At 39.4% G+C, this 18,726-nt stretch overlaps 1 protein-coding gene across 1 annotated transcript in view; it reads right to left on the reverse strand.

Moving 5' to 3' along the window:
* Positions 1 to 18,726, reverse strand: part of LOC126109833 (molybdenum cofactor sulfurase 2) — a 143,791-nt gene that overhangs the window by 109,421 nt on the left and 15,644 nt on the right. The window contains exon 2 of the mRNA XM_049914893.1: positions 8,629 to 8,785. Within this exon, the coding sequence (XP_049770850.1) occupies positions 8,629 to 8,785 (157 nt within the window). The remainder of the gene's footprint in view (positions 1 to 8,628; positions 8,786 to 18,726) is intronic.

Here is an 18,726-nt window from a genome sequence, read left to right on the forward strand (position 1 = left end):
ATTAAATCTAAATATGAAAACTAGTGACTGTGTGTTCTGCTTCAGAGCAAAGTTTATTACACGTGAGATTAAATGGCACCGTGGAATGTACAATTCAAACTATATACAGCTAACATTTTGTCAGCGAATAATGTAGGCGTACTAAATGTTGCTTTTAACCAAAAAATTGCCAAGATTCCATTTGTGTGTAGTAATAACTGACAGGTGACATAAAACTTGGACACATTTTCAGAATTGCAACTTCTATTCTTGATGAACTTTATAAACACATTGGGAAAACAAGAAATACAGGACTTGTCCGAAAAACATGCAATCTGAAACTGAAACATTACTACAGATTTTCATATGAAACTGTGTTACAATTCGATGAACAGCATAATCAGTATATACATATTAACTACACTGGTTTACAAAATATATGACACTTACAGAAAAATCAAAAGGTTTATAATTATATGAATATAATAGAGGGAAACATTCCACGTGGGAAAAATATATCTAAAAACAAAGATGATGTGACTTACCAAACGAAAGCGCTGGCACGTCGATAGACACACAAACCAACACAAACATACACACAAAATTCTAACTTTTGCAACCAACGGTTGCTTCATCAGGAAAGAGGGAAGGAGAGGGAAAGACGAAAGGATGTGGGTTTTAAGGGAGAGGGTAAGGAGTCATTCCAATCCCGGGAGTGGAAAGACTTACCTTAGGGGGGAATTTTGTGTGTATGTTTGTGTTTGTTTGTGTGTCTATCGAAGTGCCAGCGCTTTCGTTTGGTAAGTCACATCATCTTTGTTTTTAGATATGGTTTATAATTATAACAATATTTAAATGTTGTTTTTAATTAAATGGCAATCACTGAATGATTAATGATATTACATTGTATTATTATATGCTTGAGCTTAGTGTAGTAAAAGATAGTGTCACAAATTACATTTGAGACAGAAAATACAAGTATGTTTTCGGTACATTCGACTCTAATTCTTGTATTTTCAATGAAACATTATCGGAATTAAAATGAACTTGTCATATTCACAAATAAACAACATATAAAAATGAGCAAAAACAGAAACTTTCAAATTTGATGGTAAAACATAATGCATCATCGTGTAGTTTCATAACTAAGTTATTGATCTCTTCACTATGGTATGTCTAGGTCTGCTACATCACGAGTGACCACTGTCTCCCATAGCAACCATTCTGTATGTATCACTCTGAGGTCTTAGGGTTGTGCTGGCATTATAATAAGACTATTGACTCCATTGCAAGAGAACAAACATGTAAACCATGAAATGGAGTTCTTGCCTGAGTAGACATGGACAATGGATGTGGCTTATGGACAATCAGGCACTGCTCCATTTTCTACACCTCACGCAGCAGTAGCTATCACAGACATTTAGCGAGCTATGGATTGCTAAAAAAGGTCCTGTAGTGTGGCCTCCATGTTCAGTTGACCCTAATGCCCTAAATTTTTTTCTACGGAAAAATTCATACGCAATAGTTTATTCCACAATCGTTGACAGTGTACACATTACAGCTACATCCACATTGTGCATCTGACTAAAACCGAGCTCCACCAAGAGTGTTCAGATGAGTTCATTTTTATTTGAGAAGCATGTGTAAGAATGATTAGTAACCATGTTGAGCATTTCCTGTAATGTCAACAGCCAGAGGCTATGAAAGGACAGAATGGTACATGTCTAAATGAGTACTTTTTTTCACATGCATGTTTATAGGACTTATTTTCTAGTTTCGACCAGTGCCGTCTTCTGTAAAAATGTAGGACACTTTTTTCTTAGCCCTGCGAAGATGTGGTAGAGTCAACTTGACCCCGCTCATTTTGTTTTGTTGTCAGTTCTTTGTTGCGCAGTTGCACATTGTCGAAGTTCTCAGTAGCTCTACTTATTGAACTCCCCTCCATAATGTGTGCGCGCACTCAGATGGCTGCCATTCGGGAAAGGAGAAAAATGAGTGCAAACGGTAGGAGGGTATTTTTGACCTTTCCACACCAACGAAGTAGTATTTCTGTGCCAATTTTCAATTTATCTTTTTTCATGAATGTTTTTTGGTGTTCATGAATGGTTTTTGGTGTTTTTAGTCAAAATGGACAACGAAGAATGGGAGGCTAAGGATATGTGAGAATAACTTTATGACAGATGACAGTGAAAATAAAGATTGTGTACGTGAGCGTAGCAGCAGTAGTGGGGCTGAGCAAGATGGAAGTGAAGGCAGTGACAAAGAAGATAATACACAACCAAATGGGCTACAAATGCTGCCCACAATGCTGCGTTACCAGAATTAGTCGAGCGATCGGAAAATCAGGTACGCAGTTCATTTTATTTTGGTGAAGATGGATCCAAGTGGCGCAAAAATCCACCTCGACAACAAGTTCAGACATGTTCTGAAAATATCATCATGCAGGTACCTGGTGTGAGTTTAGTGGCAAGATTAGCAATGACTGAGCTTGAATGCTGGAGTCTATTTTGCAATGAAAATATGCTTAGTATTATCTAGAAATACACAAACTTGCAAACTGCAAAAATGAAAGCAGCTTGTGAAGTAGTTGCAAATTACTATTTTATGAAGGAAATGACCATGAGTGAGCTGAAGGCTTATATAGGTTTGTTGTACATTGCTGAATTTTACCAATCTGGGAGGAAAAACACGATTGACCTTCAGGCTTCAGATGGAACAGGTGTTTAAAAATCATAAAAGTGAGTTGTGTTAATGGAAGACAGATGGAGATTAACGGTAAGACAGACTTTGAAACCAGATACAAAACTGGAATACATTTTCAGGTGCAGATGTTGACTCTGACCATGAATTACTGGTTTTGAACTGCAGATTAAAACTGAAGAAATTTCAGAAATGTAAGAATTTAAGCACATGGAACCTGGATAAAGGGAAAGAACCATAGGTCATTGACAGTTTCAAAGAAAGCATTAAGCAACAACTAACTGAAATAGAGATAAGGAACACAATAGTAGATGAGTAGATAGACTTGAGAGATGAAAATGTGAAGACAGCAGAAGGTCAAACACACAAAATGACAAGGCCCAGCAGAAATTCTCAGATAATGCATGTGATATTAAGTCTAAATGTTGAAAGGAGAAAATATAAAAATGTAAAGAGTGAAACAGCAGAAGGGAACACAGACATCCAAAAAATGAGATTGCTGGGAAGTGTAAACTGACAGAGCAGGAATGACTAGACAAGAAATGCTAAGCTGTAAAAGTATGCATGACTAGGGAAAACTAAACAAACCTATGGAGAAAAGAGAAGTAACTATATGAATATCAACACCTCAGTTGGTATGCCAGTACTAAGCAAAGGAGGGAAAGCTGAAAGGTGGGAGGAGTATATAGAAAAATTATACAAAAGATACAAGGTGTCCCACATACAACCAGCACACCTCACATACCATGTGATCATCTGTACTCGAATTGCTTGTGAAGTGACAACACTGTCTCAAAAGTTGGCTACACTGTGTTTTATCAAACAGTTGAGTGTTGCTGTATGTTCATGTGCCAGTTGCCATCAGGAGCTCATACTGCTAAGTTGTTACAGAAATGGGGTAGTTGGCATTAGAATGACAAACTGATATTGTGAAATGTGACATAAAGACAGGCTACATCAAGGAACGTAAATAAATAATTTCAAGTGGAGTATACTGGTAGGAAGCTCCCGACAACCAGCACTATTCAAGATCTGCACAAGAAATAGAGGACTTTAGGATCCATTCAGAATATGCAGAGGAATAGGCACCAACAGCAAGGACCCCTGAAACTGTAAAAAGAATTTACACGGACATTATGAGAAGTCCCCGCAAGTCAGTATGGGGGTTACGACACCAGGTTGGTGTATCTCGTACACCGTGTTGTCATGTGCTAACTGAGGATCAGGAGGGGGGGGGGAGTTGTTATTGTAACTGGCTATTAACATAAATTACTAACAGTTATTTGAACTCCTTGCTTTGCTCTTCATGACAGAGGCCTGGTTTCATTTGTCAGGTTATGTAAACTCCCAGAAAGGCAGATACCGGTCGCAGGACACCCCACATATTCTGCAAGATGGACCTCTCCACTCAGAGAAGATAGGTGTTTGGTACGCACTGTCCAGAATGTGCGTTATTCACTCCATATTTTTCAGTTACAGCTTAAACAGTGCCCAATATCTAGAGATGTTTCTATGCACATTAAAGACACGTAGGGAAGCTGCATGCAATATTCTAAAAATATGTAACAGCCGCTCTCACATCCAAAGTATAGCCCATGTCACCAACGTGTCCCCTGAAGACAGGCTTGTCGGTAGACACATCTGGCCCCTGAGGTTTCTGAACTTAACACTGTGTGAGTTTTATTTATGGGGCACACTAAAAAGCAAAGTGTATGCTGACAATCCCCACACAATAGATGATCTTAAATGGAACATTACTAGATAAATTAACATCACACCTGCAGAATTACAATGTGTTGCTCGTAACATCATCACATGAAGGCAGTGATGCCTGGATGCCCTTGGCCACCACTTACGGAACCTCTTATAAACAGTAACTACACGTTTTTTAACGTTACTATTATCTATTCTTGTTTAGTTAGTTGACTGATACTTGAATCTCTGGCATGAGTCGTATCGGTTTTATGTGAATATTACCAAACTATCAGTTTAAAAAGTGATGGTTGCAAAATACAGACAAAATTTATTTAGAGAAGAATGGAAAAACTGGCAAAAGCTGATCCCAGGGAAGATCGGTTCAAGTTTCAGAAACGTACAAAAACATCTGAACTCATACTGACACTACAACTTATCTTAGAAGATAGCCTGAAGAGAGGCAAACCTACATTTATAGCATTTGTAAAATTAAGGAAATCTTTTGACAATGCTGAATGGAATAAACTTTTTGAACTTCTGAACGTAGCAGGGGTAAAATACAAGAAGCAACAAGTTATCTACAACTTACACAGAAACCAGACTGCCTTGAAGAGCATGTTAGTCAGTCAGTCAGTTCGTTTGTTTCATGTTCCATGAATCATTTCAATGATAAATCCTAGACATGTGGAACAAATCATTTTACATTCACATCACAAATTAATTTGTAAATGTTGCTACATGAGTTAGTAACTCCCACCCACTACTTTTTACACATTACAGCAACAGAAATTATTACTGCAGGATAAAATGAGTTGTCAAGGAGAAAATACCTCAGTCTGTTTTCAAATTTTACTCTGCTGTCTGTCAAACATTGTATCACTGGGTATCAAAAATTTTAGCTGCAGCATTTGAACCCCTTTCTGTGCTAAGAACAACATTAATGTGGAGTAATGAACACCATTTTCCTTCTGGTATTTTAATTTTGTACATCATTGTACCTTTTCAACTGCAGTGGAACAAAAAATTTCATGAGGGAATAAATATCAGAACACCAAACTCCTTAAATAGATGTCTACAAGATAATCATGGGGGAGTGCCACATATTCTTATAACATATTTTTGAGCAATGAAGACTTTATTTCTTAAAGATGAGTTACCCCAAAAGATTTGCAATGATTCTAAGTGCAAATGTTCTAAGATTTCTACAAGTTTCATAAGGTTTTTTTTAGTTTAAATTCTCATCAATATTAACACCTAAGAATTTTGAAGTTTCCATCCTATTTAATATTTGCTCAGCATTTGTTGCACTTATCACTGGTGTAGTACTCCTACATGTACAGAACTGAATATGTTGTGTCTTTTTAAAATTGAGGGCAAAAGTATTCACAGAAAACCAGTCAATGATACTTTTAAGAGTTTGTTTGCCATTTCTTGTTTCTGTATGTATGCTGGGGTTGATTACAATACTAGTGTCATCAGCAAAAAAGAATTAATTATTCTTATTGTACATTAGATGGAAGATAGTTTACATGTATGAAGAACAATGGCGGACCCAAGACTGAGCCTTGGGGAACTCATATGCGATTTCTCCCCAGTTAGAATGATGTCCCCAGACTATATTGCTTTAATTATTAAGTACAACTTTCTGCATTCTTTTGGTTAGATATTACATTATCCATTGGTTGGCTATACTATCAATCCCATAAAACCTCAATTTATCTAGGAGAATACTGTGAGTCCCACAGTTAAATGCCTTAGTTAGATCACAGAAAATACCATCCAACACTATTTTACAATTTAATGCTTGTAAAATTTGTGAGTGAACATGTAAATGGCATTCTCAGTAGAGCAACTCACCTGAAATCCAATCTGTTATTTGCTGAGAATATTATTGTTGTTCAGGTGAGATACTATTTTAGAATACATCACCTTCTCAAAAATGTTGAAAAATGATATTGGCAGTGAAACATGTCAGTAGTTAATGACATCTCTCCTATCACTTCTCTTAAAGAGGTGTTTGACAATGGCATATTTCAGTCTTTCTTGAAAAATGCCTTCTGTTAGTGCTGCATTACATATTTTGGACAAGACAGGGTTTATTATACAGGAACAATCTTTAACAGTCTATTGGAAAAACTATCAAAATGAATTTTGGGTTGTCCAATCTCTTGTTTCAGTACACTCCATATAGCCTTAAGTCTGTTGCAAACTTACTGATTTCTGATATTATGTGCATGTTTCTTGATTTTTTCATAACTTTTTCTAGTAGTTTTGAGTAGTTTTGTAGTGTGCAACTACCGCTGGATCTCTACTTGCTCTTGCCAACAGATACACTTCCCTTTTCCTTTCACAAGATACTTTAATCCCTCTACTGATCGATGGCTTTTTTACATGGATGTTCAATGTCCTTTCACATTAGCTTATGTGAAAAGCTGTTCTCAAATAATGATATGAAGTTATCATGGAATAGATTAAATTTTATGTTAGTATTTGATTCATTATAAAAGTCATCCTGGGTCATCTCATGTAAACTGTTCTTAAAAGCATTTGTGTTGGAGTCACTAATTATTCCAACTGATTGCCACTGAGGAGTATCCATACTGCAAGGCACTATCTTATTTATCCTAACAGAGCACCATGATCAGAAAGTATTTGTTACTGGGTAAACAGTTATTTTCTTGCTTTGAGTTTTGCCAAACAAAACATTATCAGTCAAGATCCTTTACCCACCTGTGTTGGAAAGTTAATTACTGAGATCAAACTGTAGGACTCAAATAAGGTTTTCCTATTAAACTCCTCTAGAAAATTTACAGTGGCATCACCACAGACTATTAACTGCTTGCTGCTCTACAACAGATAGCATAATAAGTGAAATAGTAGTAGTTGAGAAGGAAAAGAGACACGACTCTAGCCTCTCTCTCATGTTATTCAGTCTGTACATCAGCAGGCAGAAGAGGAAACCAATGCATTTGTGCAGCAAAATAAGTGACGAAGGCCTTCGGTATCTGCCTAGCGCCTCATAATCCAGCCACACAACAGGGTGCTGTCAGCTGCCACCCTGTTAAGATGCCTGAAACTCAACTGCAGCCCATTCAGCTGGTGACAGGCACTACAGTATCTGCAGACACCACATCTGCCAGATACGGCGCCACTATGCCGGCACTAGCTTGCCTCGGCCAGCCGCGTCGTACTAGACAATTTCCTAGTTCTCCTCTGCTAGACGGTCTTTACAGAACACCGCATAGCAGCCAACATGAATTCCCATCCCGACAGTGACGTCTCGACTCACCAGCACGAGCGCAGCCAACCTACTTGTCAGAGTGCAGCACTCACCAGGGGAACTGCACGCAGTGCCCGTATCTCCGTACACAGACTCCGCCCACGGCAGTGTTACTCGAGCTGAAAACTTCACAACTGTAACTGTGTCAGTGACAGACTTTCATTGTATTGGGACAATCTTTCATTGCCTTCACTTGAAAGTGGTTTTCTGTTGTTACCCAGCACCAATGTTGGGGCAAACTGTCTGTGTCAGAAATAAAGTTCTATTTTTTTAGGGTATCTGAGCACATTTCTCTTCTAATGTGTGTATCACCTGTGATGGGATACTATGTGGCTGAAGTAAAGAGAATTTAAAATGCAGACTGGGAGTAGAGAGAAAATAATTTTTCAGGAGAGGGAAATTTGTTAACGTCGAAAAAGTGTAAGGGAATCTTTTTGACAGTATTTGCATGGAGTGTAGCCTTGTGTGAAAGTGAAATGTGGACAATAAGCAGTTCAGAAAACAAGAGAATATACGTTTTTGAAATGTGGTGCAACAGACAAATGCTGCACATTAGATGGGAAGATCGAATAACTAATGATGAGGTACTGAATTAAATTAAGGAAAACAGAAGTATGTAGCACAATTTGACTAAAGTAAGGGATCGATTAATAGGAAACATCTTGAGGCATCAAGGAATTGTCAGCTTGGTAAAGAAAGGAAGTGTAAGGATTAAAAATTGCAGAGGGGGACCATGGCCTGAATAGATTAAGCAGGTCCAAATTGAGTTAGATTGCAATAGTTATGTGAAGGTAAAGACATTAGCATGGACAATCACATTAAACCAGTATTCAGACTGAAGACGACAACAATATTTGTATTCTGTTGCTCTGCCCAATTTCAAAATAAATAAATAAATAAAAATAAAAAAAGCAGATTATTATCATATCACAGCTACCAAAAATAAATTGTGACACACAATGTTTCGTACTTACCTGAATCGTACTTGATCCACAACATCTGTACAATAGCGGCTGCATGTACTTAAAGAATGAGGATTTCCATACACGTTGGACAAAAGATCCTCTTGCACAGCTTTAATTTGACTCTCTGAGTATAGTGTCGCTCCCACATGGTCCAAGTAGCAAACATCTGCAATTTTCAAAACAGTGTCATTGGAAACGAAGTATTTTTTTTAAGTTTATACCCAAATTAATCATTATGAAGGTGATTTTACCGTGCCAAAGTCTATTCTTTGCTGTTTTAATACCTGATGCATGACAAAGGATTTAGGGTAAGCCAAAAAGAAATAATGGTGGAACTGGTGACATGTAAACCCAACTTTAATGTGATGGACACCAAAGCGGTCACAGATTTCATTAGTTTTGTTTGGCAATGGAAGTTCTGGTGGAAAATAAATAATTTAGGAGTAAAAATAACAACTCACCAACAAAACCATATCCCAAGGTTGTTTACATGCATTTGTTGACTTATCACTTCTATTATTAGGTGAGTCGTTTGTTACTCTTACTCTTAAATAAGTTTTGTTTGATGGAATATGATACTGGAATTCTGTGGATGGAATACTAATAATGCAGAGGACTTAAAAAAAAAACACTTAACATATAAAAGGTACAGGGGCGGCTGACAGGTTTACAGCTAAGGTTTTGGGCAATGTTCTTCTTCAGATGTAATTAATCCAAAACAAACATACATATGCACAGCTACGTCATTATCTCTGAACAGAGCCACTGTCTGGAAGCTCAGCTGCATTATCAGTCTAGTTTATATGCTCGGTGGCTGCTCCATGCCCCAGCTTTTGTTTGGTGTGTTACCTGATTCGCGGACTACTGTATATGCACAACAGTTCATTATGATGTATCAATTTGTTACATAATACACGAGAGACATATTACAGGTGTTTCCATGGTACCTTCTGACCATTACGATGTTTCTGCATCTACATCTACAGTCGTACTCTGCAAATCACTGCAAAGTGCATTACAGAGAGCATGTCCCATTGTACCAGTTATTAGGGTTTCTTCCCATTCCGTTCACATACGGAAGGTGGGAAGACTGATTGTCGGAATGCCTCTGTGTGCTATAATTATTCTACTCTTGTCTTCACAATCCCTATGTGAGTAATACGTGGTTGTAGTATACTGCTAGTCATCATTTAAAGCCGGTTCTTGAAACTTTGTTAGTAGATTGACTTGGGAAAGTTTAGCCCTGTCTTCAAGAAACTGCCAGTTCAGATTCTTCAGCATCACTGTAACATTCTCCCAGGGGGTGAAACAAACCTGCGACTATTAGCGCTACCCTCCTCTGTATACATTCAATATCCTCTGGTAATCCTACTTGGTTCACGTACACCTGAGCAACATTCTAGCGTGTTAGTAAGCGATCTCCTTTGCAGGCTTACTGTGCTTCCCTAGCATTCTACTAGTAAACCGAGGTCTACCATCAGCTCCAATGGTGACTCATTGATATTATAGTCATAGGACACTACGTTTTTTTCATTTTGTAAAGTGCACAGTCTTATGTTTCTGAACATTTAAAGCAAGTTGTCAATCTTTGCACCACTTTGAAATCTTATCAAGATCTGACTGAATATTTATGCAGGTTCCTTCAGATAGCACTTCATTGTAGATAAAGCACCATCTTCCAAAAGTCTGAGGTTACTATTAATATTATCTGCAAGATATTAATTTATAACATGAACAGTAAGGGCCCCAACACATTTCCCTGCGGCACACCCAAAGTTACTTCTACATCTGACAATGACTCTCCACCCGAGATAACATGCTGTGTCCTCCCTACCAAAAGATCCTCAATCCAGGTCACAAATTTTGCCTGATACCCTGTATGATTGAACTTTTGACAGTAAACATAGCTGTGATACTGAGTCAAATGCTTTTCAGAAATCAACAAATACTGCAACTACCTGACTGTCTCAATCCAAAGCTTTCAACATGTCATATGAGAAAACTGCAAGTTGAGTTTCACATGTTAAAGGGGGGCAGGACGTACTTAGTACGATATCGTCATATTAGTGTTTCTTCCTGTTCCAATTGTAAACCCTATGGCACCTGAGAAGAATGACTACTTAAATGTATCTGAGTTTGCCATAAATAGTCTAACTTTGTCTTCACAGTGCCTTTGAGAGCAATATGCAAGTGGCTGAAGAACATACGTACATTTTTCGATTAATATGGTAGGTAGGTTAAAGTTCAACGTCCTTTCAGCCGTGAAGTCATTAGAGATGGAGCACAAGTTCAGATTGACAAGGGGTGGGGGAGGAAATCAGCCATGTTCTTTTCAATGGGACTGGCCCAGCATTTGCCTGGAGGAAAATCATGGAAAACCTAATTCAGGATGGCCAGCTGGGGATGTGAACCATTGTCCTCCCGAATACCAGCCTAGTTGCTGACCACTGCACCTCCAATATTGATTTGACAAATTTTGATAGTAGGTACAAAGTTTAGAGCTTGGGGGAAGGGATGCCCTAAAAACAATAGCAAAAGAGTCCATGTGTTGTGACAAATTCATTTTAGCCAGGAGATCTTCAACATTATCTGGCTGCTTCTGCTTCTTGCCTCTAGATACTTGCCTCACAGCAACTGTTCTTTAGCACCATCCAGAGGACACAAGAGACTTAAGACAGATTACTGATAACTTTGAACTTCTAGAATTGAACAATATATTCCCCGTCCAGCAAATAAGATTTACAATCAAAGAATCCACTCTTTCACGACCAGGATTCCTCCTGAAAATGACTTCACTGCTATCGATGAATGCAAATGCTGTTGGCAACAAAAATGTCCTGCACAATACCTGAAACTGCCCTGCATCCAGTCAATGCCCCCTGGACTTGACCAGGCTCGCGCAATTTGCATTACCCTGAATCACGTCCAAACAGGCCATGGAAGATGTGCAGAAACATTCCACAAGTGAGGCAAATCAAGATCACCATTCTGTGACTGTGGTGTGTAACAATAAATAGTTGCTCATGTTGTATTAACATGTCCTGCATGTGACTACAAGAGTCCAAAGTGTGATAAACTATATATGAAATGCTTTGTATTAACTTACAAATATTGTCATTTGTATTATAACAGGCTGTATAGCTGTGCTGAAATCCTGATATTAGTAGTTTAGTAATGTTTGATTATAACTATTCTTGTGATCTGAGAAGCCTTAATATATGCCGCACCATAAATAAATAAATAACTACTGCACCACCTCGCTCAGTTTCAGTTAATACTGGGTCTTGAAATTTTGCATGTGGTGTTGTGATCTTCAGTCCAAAGACTAGTTTGATGCAGCTCTCCACACTACTCTATCCTGTGCAAGGCTCTCCATCTCCTAATACATCTCCTAATAACTACTGCAGCCTGCATCCTTCTGACTCTGCTTACTAAATTCAGTTCTTGGACTCCCTTACACACACACACACACACACACACACACAAACACAAACACACACACACACACACACACACACACACACACACACTCTCTCTCTCTCTCTCTCTCTCTCTCTCTCTCTCTCTCTTGCTCACTCACTCTCACTACATTGGTGATCCATTGATGCCTCAGTATCTGCCCTATCAACTGATTCCTTCTTATAGTCACGTTGTGTCACAAATTTATTTTCTCTCCAATTCTATTCAGTACCTACTCATTAGTTACATGATCTACTCATCTAAGCTTCAACATTAGCTTCTGTTCTCTTCTCGTCTAAAAACCTTATCGACCACGAATCACTTTCCTATATGACTACACTCCACACAAATGCCTTCAGAAAAGGCTTCCTAACACTTAAATCTATACTGATGTTGACAAATTTCTTTTCTTCAGAAATGTTTTTCTCACCAATGACATTCTATGTTTTATATCCTCTCTACTTTGGCCATCATCAGTTAATTTTGCTGCCCAAATAACAAAACTGATTACTACTGTAAGTGTCTTGTTTTATAATGTAATTCACTTAGCATCACCTGGTTTAATTCAACTACATTCCATTAACCTTGTTTTTCTTTTGTTAATGTTCATCTTATATCCTCCTTTCAAGACATTGTCATTCTGTTCAAACGCTATTCGAAGTCCTTTGCTGTCTCTGACAGAATTATAATGTCATCTGCACACCTCAAAGTTTTTATTTCTTCTCCCTGAACTTTAATTCCTACCCCAAATTTTTCTTTGGTTTCCTTTACTGCCTGCTCAGTGTACAGGTTAAATAACATTGGGGATAGGCTGTATCCCTGTCACTTCTCTTATCAACCACTGCTTTACTTTCGCACCCCTCTACTCTTGTAACTGCTGTAAATAGCCTTTCCTCCCAGTATTTTACCCTTGTCATCTTCAGAATTTCAAAGACAGTACTCGACTCAACATTGTCAAAAGTTTTCTGTAAGTCTGCAAATATTATAAAATTATATTTTCCCTTCCTTAACCTATCTTTTCCGGTATGTTGTAGGATCAGTATTGCCTCACATGTTCCTACATTTCTCCGGACTCCAAGCTTAACTTCCCCTAGGTTATTATTGCTTACTCCCCCAAGGCTATCAGTAGGCCTGAAGGAATGCCGTCTGCTCCCAGGGCCTTTCTTCAAGTTAGGTCTTTCACAGCTCTATCAAATTCTTTTCGCAGTGTGATATCTCCCATCTCATCCTCATCTACATCCTCTTCCAGTTCTACAATATTGCCTTCAAGTTCATCTCCCTTGTATAGACCCTCTATATACTCCTTCCATCTTCCAGCTTTCCCTTCTTCGCATAAGACTGGTTTTCCATATGACCTCTTCATTTTCATACAGCTGCTTCCCTTTACTACAAAGGCCTCTTTAATTTTCCTGTAGGTGGTATCTATCTTGCACCTAGTGATATATGCTTTAAATCTTCACATTTGTCCTCTAACCATTCCTGCTTAACAATTTTGCAATTCATACCAGTCTCATTTTTTAGTCACTTGTATTCCCTTTCACCTGCTTCACTTTTACATTTTCTCTTTGGATAAGTTGAATTCAATATCTCTTGTGTTATCCAAGGATTTCTACTAGGCCTGTCTTTTCATCTATTTTATCATCTGCTGCCTTCACTATTTCATCTCTCAAAGCTACCGATTCATCTTCTATTGTAGTCCTTTCCACTGTTATAGTCAATTGTTGCCTAATTCTCCCTCCGAAACTCTCAACAATCTCTGGTACTTTCAACTTATCCAGACCCATTTTCTTAATTTCCTACCTTTTTGAAATTTCTTCAGTTTTAATCACAGTTCATAACCAATAAATTGTGGCCACAGACCACATCTGCCTCTGGAAATGCCTTATCATTTAAAAACTGGTTCCAAAACCTCTGACCATTATACAATCATTCTGAAACCTTCCTGTGTATACATATCCCTTCCACACATACAACCTCATTTCATGGTTCTTAAAATGAGTGTCAGTGATGATTAAATTATGCTCTGTACAAAATTCTGCCAGGTGGATTTCTCTTTCATTCCTTTCCCCCAACCCATGTTCGTCAAGTATTTTTGCTTCTCTTCCTTTTCTGCTATCGAATTCCAGTCCCTCATCACAATCAAATTTTTGTCTCTCTTAGCAATGTGAATAATTTCTTTTACCCCATCCCAGATTTCTAAAATCTCTTCATCATCTGTAGAGCTAGCTGATATGCAAACTTGTACTGCTGTGGTGGGTGTTGACTTTGTGTCTATCTTGGCTACAACAACAAATTCACTATGCTGTTCATAGTAGCACATCCATATTACTATTTTTATATTCATTATTAAATCTACTCCTGCATTACCTATATTTCATTCTATATTTATAGCCCTGTATTCACCAGACCAGAAATCCTGTTCCTCCTGCCACCAAACTTCCCTAATTCCCACTATAACTTCAACTTATCCATTTCCCTTTGTAAATTTTTCTAACCTATCTGCCTAATTAAGGCATCTAACACTCCACCACTTCAGTCCTTAGAATGCATTGTTTCTCTTGATGATGACTTCCTCCTGAGTAGTCTCCACCCAGAGATCCAAATGGGGGACTTCTTTATCTCTGGAATATTTTACCCAAGAGGATGCCGTCTTCATTTAACCACACAATAGAACTGCATGCCTTCAGGGAAAATTACGTCCTTAGTTTCCCCTTGCTTTCAGCTGTTTACTATACCGGCACAGCGAGGACATTTTGGTTGCTGTTACAAAGGCAGATCAGTCAATCATCCAGACTGTAGCCCCTGCAGCTATTGAAAAGGCTGCTGCCCCTCTTCAGGAACCACACATTTGTCTGGCACCTCAACAGATACCCCTCCATTGTGATTGTGCCTATGGTACAGCTATCTGTATCTGACACACACACACACACACACACACACACACACACACACAAGCCACCTCACCAACGGCAACGTCCGTGGTTCGTGGTTGCGTCTACCTTCAAATATATCCAAATTCAGGGTTTTCAACATTTCCACGAAGATTTCTTTTGGGTCCAACAAACCTGTGACAATTTGCTTCATCTTTTCATGTACATGATCAATACATCTGTTAGTCCTATTTCAGCAGTATTCTAAGATGGAACATACAAGTAATTTGTCTGGAGTCTTTTTTTGCAGTATTTTGCCAGTGAACCGAAGTCTGCCATGTGCCTTACCTAAGAATTAGCCTTGTCACAATTCCATTTAATGTTCTTAAAAATGCAATACAGCAATCTACGTCCTTAAAGAATGAAATTATTACAAAATGCAGAGAAGCCATGGCAAAACGGCTGGTGGAAAAACTGTGAAAACATTGAAAAAGAAATGGTCATTGGGATAAATGATTCAGCAAACACAAAAGTCAAAACAAACTTTGGTGAAATTGATAGCAAGTGCAGCAACATTAATAGTGCAAGAAGAATTCACCATTAAATACAGAGGAGAGGATGAGGAACTGTCTGATCTAACGACAGAGAAAGAGAATCAATTTGGAAAACATAGGGGATCCAGTATTAGAATCAGAGATTAACAGAGCTTTGCAAAACATATGATCAAATTAGATGGAATACACCAATAACATTCCATCATAGTTTCTAATATCATTGAAGCAAGGGGTGGGGGCAGCCAAATGACTATTCATGCTGCTGTGTACAATCTATGAGCAATCTGGAGACATATCATAAGAGATATGGAAACCTTTAGCTACACACTGCCAAAGATGGCAAGGGCAGATAAGCACGAGAACTATCTCACAATCTGCCTAAGAGATCGTTGCATAAAAAGTTGCTGCAAGAATAGCGTACAGAGAAATGGAAAAGAAAATAAGGCTCTAATTATAGTAGGAAAGTTCTGGTAGAAAATGTGAATACTTCAGGAGTAAAGGGAACCACTCACTAGAGAGCAGAAAGCAAGGAGTTCTTGACAGCCACACAAAGAAAAGATGGAAAACTTGCTATCATTTGAAGTAAATCATTTCTTCAGCCATTTGAAGTAAATCATTTCTTCAGCTAGAGTACAAAAACACACACACATCCAACTAGGGTCCTACATAATGCCAGCTGGACACACAATGACTGGCCAACCAATTGTTTTTTTGTTCAGTTGTATTTTTTTTTAGTCAAATGAAATTAGCCTCTGCGGCCATGTCAGCTACACGAATGTTTTCACTCATTCACTGGGTTCATGTGGTTTCACTCAATGCAAGACAATTAACTGAAACAAGTCTCCATCGGTTGCAGCCATTATATGAATGTTTTCAATCAGTCTCTGGGTTTGAGACTGACATACATTTTCACCTTTTTCTGTGGGGCCATTGTCACCGTAACCTCCTCCGGTGGCTACCGAGGCCAGGGCCGCATCCACACGAGGTGGTGACGCGGTAGCCAGCGCAAGCACTCCACTGTCGGGACCTGCGCTAGTGGCGCCACCTCCTCGCACTGGCTGCCATCCCGGCCCTGGCAACTGTAGGACGCCGATGTGGAGCGTACACGACACGGGCGCTAATTTTAATTTCATTTAAGGACATCGTGACTTTTCAGTAAAACATAATGCAAACAGTCGGAAAAATGTGTCGACGTTCCTTTCCTCTTCACGTACCCCTAAGAGAAAGTCTGTGCTTGCTCAGTATTTTACTCACAATGAAGATTTATTAGTGTTGTGTTAATTGCAACTAGAACAATTTAATGCCTAGTAGTCTATTTATCAGTTTTAAATACTGAGAAAAAGAATGACTCTTTCAGTAAATAATGAAATGACTGTGTTTATTGCTCGTATTCATGTACAACTGAGGGTATGTGCACCCCAGTTTGTATTGTATACCTCTGATTTACTTCACCTAATTAAAGTATTACAGACTGGTTTCACTCAGAAGAATAAGTGGATAAGTCAGTCAGTTAAACCACTAAGCAGTGCTTTCAATTGAATGACCGAACAAATGCAAGCTTCAATAGACAGAAAAAACTGAAGTGTTTTCTCTTGAAAAGAAAAGAATAAATGACTTAGTCAGTAGCACGCAAAATGCCACTGGGCAGTGTTGACTGTTTTCATTTGGTTGCTCCCCGAGACTGGTTTCACATGAAAGGAATGAATGAATAAAAATCTCACTGATATGTAAAACTACAATCCACTCAGTCTAAGGCCACAAGTGAGCCATCAGGACCGTCCGACCACCGTGTCATCCTCAGAGGAGGATGCAGATAGGAGGGCGTGTGGTCAGCACACCGCTCTCCCGGTCATTACGACGGTATTCTTGACCGAAGCCGCTACTATTCGGTCGAGTAGCTCCTCAATTGGCATCGCGAGGCCGAGTGCACCCCAAAAATGGCAACGGTGCGTGGCGGCCCGGACGGTCACCCGTCCAGGTGCCGACCGTGCCCGACAGCGCTCAACTTCGGTGATCTCACAGGAACCGGTGCATCCACTGCGACAAGGCCGTTGTCTTAAACTACAACCCACTGATTTAATTGTTTTCATTTGGCCACTGTCATCATTAGGATGGGTAGAGCAGGAGAGAGACAGGAGGCAGGAAGAATGTTAGAAGGTGGGTGGCTAGCAGCTCACAGGGAGGCAACCAGTGTGCCGGCTGGGAATGTGCGAGGGGTGCGAGATGCGGAGGCTAACCGTGTGATGTGGGGAGCAGAATGTGATAGTGACACGGGGATGTGAAATGAAACGGGGCCTTTAAAGAGACTGCACAGGAAGTTGAAGATTTCGCTATGGTCTTCCCAGACAGGCACTACCCCCAAAACTAGTCTGCAAACAGGTTTTCTGTGCCGTATTCTTGTACAGACCCCAAATCCTCCTACCACCACCAAGAATCGAGCTACAAAGGAGCACTACCTCATCACTCAATATTTCCATTGGCTGGAAGAACTGAACTATATTCTTTATCAGGGCTCTGATTATTTATCATCGTGCCCTGAAATGAGGGGCATCCTACCCGAGGTCCTTCCCACACCTCCTAAAGTGTGAGACTTGCCCAATCCACCCACCCAGCAGATCCTATTCCAATCTTGTTACAGGCTTACCCTATCCCATTAGAGGCCAGGCCACCTGTGAAAGCAGCCACATCTTGTACCAACTCTGCTGCAAACACTGCACAGATTTTTATGTCAGCACGGGAACCAATTGACTGCGCATCAGGATGAATGGCCTCTGCCAAACTAAGACTGAGAACAAAGTTTAACATCCAGTGTCACAACGTGGAGCTCGCATAACACGCTCGGTTTCAATGGTTGCTTCACAACCCGTGCTATATGCTTTCTTCCCTCCACCGGCGTTTCTGAATTATGCCGATGGGAGTTATCCTTGCAGCACATCCTTCACTCCTGTATCCCTCCTGGCCACAATCTCTGGTAACCCACTACCCCTACACCCTCCACTGATCAGTTTCCTCTTCATCCGTCTGCTTTTGATGTCCTGCTCGCTCCATCCATCATTGGTTATTTTGCTGCCTAGATGCAGAATTTCTTAACTTCACCTCCTTCGAACCCTCAATTCTGACGTTAAGTTTTTTGCTGTTCTCATTTTTGCTACTTCTCATTACTTTCATCTTTCTTGAATTTACTCTCAATTCATATTCTGTACTCATTAGACTGTCCATTCCAT

This window comes from Schistocerca cancellata, chromosome 12, assembly GCF_023864275.1.
Source record: "Schistocerca cancellata isolate TAMUIC-IGC-003103 chromosome 12, iqSchCanc2.1, whole genome shotgun sequence".
Taxonomy (NCBI): Eukaryota; Metazoa; Arthropoda; class Insecta; order Orthoptera; family Acrididae; genus Schistocerca; species Schistocerca cancellata.